Source organism: Orycteropus afer, unplaced genomic scaffold, assembly GCF_000298275.1.
Source record: "Orycteropus afer afer isolate SDZICR_OR568_19922 unplaced genomic scaffold, OryAfe1.0 scaffold01203, whole genome shotgun sequence".
Taxonomy (NCBI): Eukaryota; Metazoa; Chordata; class Mammalia; order Tubulidentata; family Orycteropodidae; genus Orycteropus; species Orycteropus afer.
Genome location: NW_006922790.1, coordinates 135,066 through 143,532, shown reverse-complemented (window position 1 = coordinate 143,532; position 8,467 = coordinate 135,066). Strand labels below are relative to the sequence as shown.

Below are 8,467 nucleotides of genomic sequence, written 5' to 3'. Positions count from 1 at the left end.
TTAAGTGCAGCAATGAAACCTCAAGAAGACACTAAAGAACCCCTCTAGGCAGGAGCAGAGATATCCACACCCACAGAGCCCACTCGGGCTCAGACTATCTTTTCCTTGTTCCTTCAGAGAAGCTTAGAATTGTGGGTACTGGTTTGGAATACGTGCATGGCAGAGAAGTGTTGTATCTTGCATTCCTCTTTCTCTATGTTTATTCAGATGGTTTCAGAGTTTGGAGGAGGGGGATAAAATGACATCACCTTGCCTGACTACTTAGAGTAGGACTGTTACCCTGCAATTAATCATCACAGAGGCTCTAGCTTGATTTCTACAGAGGCCACTGATAAGTGCTCACATCCAAGCAGTTCCCTTCGGTTTTGGTGGCACACTGGGAAATTGGGTCATGTCTTGCATATGACTCATAGATGGTAACCTCATAGGAGATTCCTGTGATGTACCAGCCCTACTCTGTAACCATCCCTGGCAAGCCTATATCTCAATAGCTTCACTCTCCCCAGCCCTGACTCTGGAGCCTGCAAGCATGGCAGAATTTATTTTTCATACCTCTCCAGACCTGTGAACTTTGCAAGTGAGACATTCTGGCCCTTTACCCTGACTCATGGGGACTCCATGCAAACCCGATGAAATGATACCTGGTCCTGGGCAATCCCCATGATAGGATTGTGATCCATAGGGTTTTCATTGGCTGAGTCTAAACCAAACCAAACAAAACAAAACTCAGTGCCGTCCAGTCAATCCCAACCCACGTTGGGTTTCCAAGGCTGTACATTTTTACAGAAGCAGATTGCTCCATCTTTCTTCCAAAGAGTGGCTGGTGGGTTTGAGCCACTGTCCTTTTGGTTAGCAGCCAAACGCCTTAACCACTACACCACCAGAGCTCCTTATGTAGCTCAAAATCCCAGTGGTGAAGCAAAAATCCAGCTGAGGAATGAGAAGTAAATTTTAACATCTTATAGATATCCCTAAACTATACACACAATTCTTTTGAGATTCCATTCCCTTGCTTTGGTGAAGGGAACCATCTCCCACTACCATCCACCACCATCGCAAGAAGTAGGAAGAAGGGAGAGATTCTTTTCACAAACCCTGCACTTCCCCAAGTAAACTTAGTCTCCCTTCCGGTACTACACTACCCTTGTATTACTTCAGGGTAAGAGCCATCAAGCCAGTTCACCTTCTCTCTGCTCTTTGGGGCACAGGCACATGAGTCCCATACTAAGACTCTGGTGCCCTTCTCACCTGGCCTTGAAAATTGTTGTAATTTTGTTTTCAACAGGTTATCTATCCTTCATATTTCTCATGTAAAATCCAAACCATTCAACTCCTCAGAAAACTCTAGGACAAAGAAAGATCTCAAATGACCCATCATCACACACTGTACGAAAGATAACATCATATTCAGGACGATGTGTGCCTGTCTCAAAACATTCCCTCGTTATAGCTAACCTCCTATGTAGCCTAACATCTAACCAGGAAAATATACAAATGTGTTTTCATTCAACAAAATTTAGTGATTTAAAACAAAAGCCTTACCCAAGGTGAGCCACAAGGACTATAGCAAAGCATTTACTCATAGAGAGGAAAAAAAAAAATTCCACTCGCTAAGTCTCACATTAGGAGCTCTGGTAGAGTAGTACCTAAGGCACTTGACTGCTAACCAGAAGGCTGGTGGTTCAAACCCACCAGCCACTCCTCGGAAGGAAGGTTGGGCAATCTACTTCCATAGTGATACTGCTTCAGAAATCCAAGGAGGGGTCGCTATGAGTCGGGTCTGACTCGACAGCACACAACAACAACAAACTTCACATTCAAAGGTTCATTCACAGTGGCTTTTCCCATTTCAGAGGTTTTTTTCTAGGTAATTCCTAAACTTCATAAAAACTTTCTTGGATTGGGCTAAATAAAGTCCCCTAGATGAAAAGCACCCAATTAGTCTCAGTATTGGATCCATTCATTCAACAAATATTCACTAATTACCTACTTGGTGCAAGAACTCTATTAAGTCACTGGGTATGCAAAGTAGAAGAAATACCCCTGTGCACTCATGAATTTTAAAGACAACTGGATCCAACTAAGGAAAGAATTAAGCGTTCTGGTGGTGTAGTGCCTAAGACATTTGACTACTAACCAGAAGGCTGGCGCTTCAAACTCACCAGCCACTCCTCAGAAGGAAGACTGGGCAATCTACTTCCATAGAAATACCGCCTCAGAAACCCAAGGAAGGCTTGCTACGAGCCAACTCAATGGCAGGGAGTTTGTTTTTTTTTTTTTTTTTGGGGGGGGGTAGTTAGCACAGGATCTCTGGTAGCGTAGTGCCTAAGGCACTTGACTGCTAACCAGAACGCTGGTGGTTCAAACCTACCAGCCACTCCTCAGAAGGAAGGTTGGGCAATCCTACTTCTGTAGTGATACTGCCTTGGGAAACCCAAGGAGGGGTTGCTATGAGTCAGGTCCGACTTGATGGCACATAACAACAACAACATAGGAGTTTGGCAACAAAACTTGAGAAGTGAGCTTTTATTTTTCTGGCCAGTCTTGCCTCAGTGGTGCATATAACACTTAATTCAGGAGCCCTGGTGGAGTAATAGTTAAGTGGTCATCTGCTAACCCACCAGCCATTCCTTGTTCTGCTGGAGAAAAGGCCTGTCCATCTGTCCATTTTTTTTTTTTTCAGGCACCACATAATCTCATTTTCCACTCTTTAAAATCACATTTAAAAAGTCAGCAAAGAAATGCACCAGGGAATGAATGGACGGGGAGGGTGCGCCGCCCCAGCCCCAGGGGAGGCAGCACCACATACAGTAGCATGACTGGCACAAGGGGGCATGCGGGGAGGTGGCGCTGTGGGCAGTGGCACTGACGGACATGAGGTGGATAGCCCAGTTGTTTTCAAGTACGGTGTGGGGAGGGTTGAGCCCACTGCGCCCTCTCACCGCTGCTGCTGACACTGCCCAGCCCTGCCCTCGGGCTGGGCAGGCTGGTTTAGCACATTCCTAGCGGCCTTTCCGTGGGTCCTGAGCCCAGGCATGCAGGGAGGGAGGCCATGTGCCACCTGGCCGAGGCCCAGGGTCCAGGAAGGCGGGAATGGAGGTGGCCAGGGACAAAGGAGCTTCTTCCAAACAAGGGCCATGGTGCCCAAATCACTGTTGGCGGTCACGGGAATGGGGCTGGGGAGACATGAGGCTTTTCGGCTGGCTGTCCTGCGGGGAGAATGCATGCCTCGACCTCCCATCTGGGCCTCCTAGCCGAGCTCGAGCTACAGCTCAGCTCAGTGGGGCACCACTGCCATGGACTGGGCCGGAAGGCTGCCCAGGGCCTCTGCTCTCCCCTGACACTTAGACATTGGAAGCGGGTGACCCCTACAGGGGTCAGGGCTGGGGGTGGCTGGGTGGGTGGCAATAGGAACCCAGGCAAGCAGGCCTCTCCTGGGGGCTGGGCCAGGCTGGGGCCACAGGAATCACAATAATTACAAAATAAAACTTTTTTTTTTGCTTGCAGGAAAACAAATAATAAAAATTCAATGAAATAAATTAGAGGTTTATAAAGGGCAGGTAGACAGTCAGAAGCCTTTGGCGCTACCACGCTGGATCAGTGGCACCTTGCTCAGCTCCATGACTGGTGACTGCGGCTTGCTCTTCATCTTAGGCACCCGCTGTACCAGCTGCTGGGCCTCAAGGCCCAGGAAACTCTATGAGACAGCCCTACATTGTCATATTGTGTCACTATGAGTTGGAATCTCAACTGCACACAACAACAATTCCTTTATCATAAACAAACAGCTACTAAATAATGTTTCTGAAACATGCCACTTTCACAATGGCATCTCTGTTTTCTAGGTATGATAATTTTGAGGGGGGAATGATTTCAAGTTGGAGAAAAAAAAACATTTACACTAGGTTTACTTGCTTCACACACACCTTAGTTTATCTAATTTTTTTTGTTTGAAACGTTCAGCCCAAAAGGCTTTGGGACTAAATTCTGCATAATATGCTTTAACTTTCGAGGTCATTACAAGGAGGTATTTGTTGGGGTGTTTTGGGAAGGTTAGGGATGAAAAGGCTCCTTCTTGCCCACCCCTCACTCCATTCTGATATTAAAAACATCCCTTAAATGTACATAAAATGACTAAAATCTGACAACAGGATTTCTCACTGAAAATTTACTTCACAGATCATTTTGAAAAACAATTGTTTTCAAAAAGAGTCCCTCAATTTCTAATTTATTTTTGACAAAATTTTGAAAACAGACTAGTATGTTTCAAAAAAGGATGATGCGGTCCCTGGAGAAATTATTTTCTTTGTGATACAGGTGAACATAAATAATGAGGCTTTCTACTTCCTCAGATTGATTTTGTTCCAGAAATGAAAATGTTTTTCAGTTTTTGAGGCATGCTGATTTAAAAAGATAAATTATTAGGAGGGATGTATACGGCCCACTTGGCCTCCCTACCCCCCTACTTCCCTTCGCCCTCCCCACCCCAGACCTCTTTCTAAATTTTCTAGAAGGATATGTCTGCAGGGGACATGGTGGACATTGGTGGCTGTGCGTGTGCAGTATCTGTGGGGTGTGTGGGGGGAGCAAGTGGCCAGGGAGAAGAGGAGAGAAAGCAGAAAAGGCCAAGGGCCTTAGAGGAGTGGGGGAGGGCTCAGACCCTCTCTGGTAACCAGAGAAGCAAAAACTCTATCAGCAGGGTGGTCATGACACTTGTGGACCATGGGATTGGAGAGGACCCAGATGAGTGAGAGGCGGTACACCAAGGAGCACAGTGCACAAAGGGGCGGAAAGGGGTATCTGCTTGTATATATGACAGGATGTATAGGTGGAGGTCCTGCTGCTCTGCCCGCCCCCCGGGGGGGGAGGGGAACGGCTAGCACTGCGATGACGTGCGGCCCTCACGTGACCAGGAGTTGCAGCGCAAAGCAGGCTTCGGTGCAGTCGTCACTTGCGTCTGGGTACCAGCTCCCCGCTGCCCGGCGCACGGTGGGCTGGCATCGGGCCCGGGCAAAGCATAGCAGGTAAGGCCCGGGGCCCGCGCGCCTCATCTAGCCGCAGTCGCCCGCAGACCTGCCGGCGGGCACTGGGGAACAGCACCATGGGTCCCGGCCAGCTTTCCCCATACCCAGCGTTCTTGGGAAAAGAAATGGTGGCACCCGCGGAGGGGGCTACAGAGTCGGCTGGAGTTCCAGGGAGGGCAGCAAAACAACTAAGAGAGCGCTGGGAAATCACGCCTGGGTCGTAGGGAAACGGCAAGCAATGCGGGGGGCGGGGCAGCGGTGTAGCGATGGAGGCGGGTGGCGAGGGGGGCCGGGTCCCAGGGAACCGGGCGGCGGCGGGGCGGCGCCTAGCGCTCAGCCTTTGCAGCCTCCGCTCCCCCCACCCCGGCCGTCTGCAGGTCTGAGGGTCGCGGCATTGCACCTGGCGGCGAGGATCGGGAGGAGGAGGAGGAGACTGCCAGTATAGGCCCAGGTCGGTGCGGGGGACCGTGAGGAGGCGGGGGCGGGGGCCGAGCCCAGTCTGAGACCCCTGTCACCCACCCCCCGCCCTGTCCTCCATTTTGCTGCCTGCAAAGGCCTGGCAAAGCAGCTGCAGGAAAAATGGTGGGCTTGGGGGGAGGGAGAGGAGCGCATTGGGAGCCCCCTAGAGGGCGCTCGAGTCCTTTCAAGTGGGAAACGTGCAAAAACCAACCTTTGAATTCCAGAGCTCTGAATCCCCCTGGTTCAGTACAGAAAGTATTCATTCCCTTTTTACGTTTATCTTTTAGGATTATTTGTATTCAAAGAAAAACACCCAGGGAAAGAAAATTTCATCATGGCAAATATCCACCAGGCAAATGAAGAGATGGAGCAGGCCCCAGTGCAGAACGGAGAGGAAGCTCACCCTTTGGGAAGGGGCGAAGGCCAGCAGCCTGCAGGAAATAACCGGCGAGGACAGGCTCGCCGCCTTGCCCCTAATTTTCGGTGGGCCATACCCAATAGGCAGGTCAATGACGGGGTGGGTGGAGATGGAGAGGATATGGAAATGTTCATGGAGGAGATGAGAGAAATCAGGAGAAAACTGAGAGAGCTGCAGTTGAGGAATTGTCTGCGTATCCTAATGGGGGAGCTCTCTAATCACCATGACCATCATGATGAATTCTGCCTTATGCCTTGACTGCTGCCATTTTCTATGAAATGAATACTGTGATTCTTGCTGTTTTGTTTTCCTTCTTTGCATTTTCCTAATATATCTTTGCTGATCCGTTTGCTGTAAACTTTGTATTATTTCTATGTGTTGAACCCAAACCAAGACCACCCCCTTGCAGTGGAGGCGATTCTGACTCATGGACCCTGTAGGACAGAGTAGAACTGTCCCATAGGGTTTCCAAGGTTATAAATCTTCACAGAAGCAGACTGGCCCATCTTTGTCCTTCAGAGGGAGTGGCTGGTGGTGGTCATGAAAGTTTGACCTTTTGGGTTAACCTTAACCACTGTGTCACCAGGCTCCTTTCTATGTGTTAGCTAGGTCTCACGTTGTTACCAGCTTCTAAATGAAGATTACCTTTGCACCCAGTCTAAGTTTCTGTCAGCAGTCCAGTTTCACCCTTATGCATGGAAAGATGTAAAGTTAATAAAGCAATTTAAAAGCTATCTGTATACTTAGGATTGTCTCATTAAAAAACATATAAACTTACACGTAACATTTGAACCCCCTCAAAATCTGAAATGAAATACGCCAGAGTGTTAACTGGGGACCATTTCTGAATGGTGGGATAATATGTGAGTTGTTTTCTTTTATTATCTGGAACTTGAGAACCAATGAAAATGATTTTTCAGTGAGTCTGTGGATACCGCATAGGCACATAATAAATACCAGTTCAACAAACTTAAAGAAAGAAGGGTAAGCCTTAAATATCTTCCAGTCTTTTTACCTGGAGGAATTAAACTTTTCCTTTATTACAGATATATTTCTTTAAAGGGCTAGTTTTCTCTTCTGAGAAATGGAGAACATTTGCCTAATAAGGCTGCTGAATGGAACAGACAAGGGATGGAACTGTTAGACCGGCTCCTATTGCACTCCCCAGCATTTGACAGCACCCTCCTGGCCCCTGTCAGGTACTTGAGGAAGGTGAGAGGGAGTTTGCACTGATGTTCAAAAGTCTAAACCCAAATACTAATTATTGCTTTGTCAGTTGGGCATCCTTCTGTGGATCCTGTTCCCTCTGCTTGGAGTTGCTGATGTGCTGGAGTCCAAGATAATCAACCCACTGATTTCTGTGGAGTCCTTCTGGAGCCAAATCCCGTTTTTATGCAGTTTTGAAGGAGGAGATACGTGGGGAAAAATACAGCTTACGTAGGATACATAGGCTGTCATGGTATGCAGGTGCTGTGCAGTTGATCATATGACATTTTCCTAGTATGTTCAAAACATGGCATCTATACTCCTAGGTGCAGTAGCTTTACTATGTTAATGAGACCTTTGAATAAACTTTAAGGTAAGGTAGACTTAGTCCATACTGATTCTGTGGTAGGAACTTAGTTTCATTTCAGGAAATGCTTCAAGAAGTCTCAATTAAATTCCTTTGGGATTAATAAGGGGCAAATTTGGCAAGAATTGTGGTACAGCTGGGCAGCTATCAATCCCTCCTGTTAAGAATATAATTTCTTGATCTAGATCATATTCATTCTAATATAGGAATCTCCTAAATCAAGCTGCAGCTTCTTTACATCTGGGGACACGGTGAACATAGGCTTATGTACTTGGTCTTGGTTTACACCAGGTCAAAAAAGAAGGTATACATTGCATGGAACAGCATACAAAGACCCACTGTAATGAGGAAAATGAAGCTTATAAAAAACCGTTTCAATCAGTTGTAGTCAGCCACCATGGACTTAGTCTAAGTTAAACCTGAATTTTGAGTAGTGTTTTATTTTCGAGACCACTTATCTGATTTGCTTTGTTTTCTCTTCTGTAGGTTGAGCATTTTCAGTTAGAACAGCACATTCCTTTGAGCTCTTCACATCTGTGATTATGTCTTAATAATAAGTAATCAATGGCTCTGGTTCTCTAAGACAGACTCTCTGTCTTGTTCTAATTCCTGGCTTAAGGCATCTATAGCTTGAGAAGTGTTGTCTAGGCCTTTAATGGCTGCACAGGCTAAAACATTAATGTTTTGGGTATTGTGAGTTGCAAGTCTGGGTACTGTGACTAGGGAGAGCAGGAGGGCCACAAATTCTGCCAGACTGAGTGAAGTTTCTTCATTGCACCTCTCATCTAAACTTAAGGAGCAGCTTGCTCTAAGTGCATTCTCCTTGGGGTACATGGCAGTTAGCCTCCCTATAGAACAAAACCCTCCAGTTGAATTCACAAGTGTGTATGAATAAGCTTTAACTCCACATAACAAAAACCATTCTATGAGCAACTTGATGTGGCCCCAACAGTAGCTAACGGGTTGCATTCATACAGTTCACAGAACCTTGAT

At 47.0% G+C, this 8,467-nt stretch overlaps 1 protein-coding gene across 1 annotated transcript; it reads left to right on the top strand.

Annotated features, from left to right (window-relative positions):
• Positions 1-2,834: 2,834 nt before the first annotated feature.
• Positions 2,835-6,159, top strand: LOC103212998 (protein BEX3-like). Its single transcript, XM_007958905.1, is given in 3 exon segments — positions 2,835-2,918; positions 4,881-5,040; positions 5,789-6,159. Coding segments are annotated over 3 exon segments (615 nt in total).
• Positions 6,160-8,467: the final 2,308 nt, after the last annotated feature.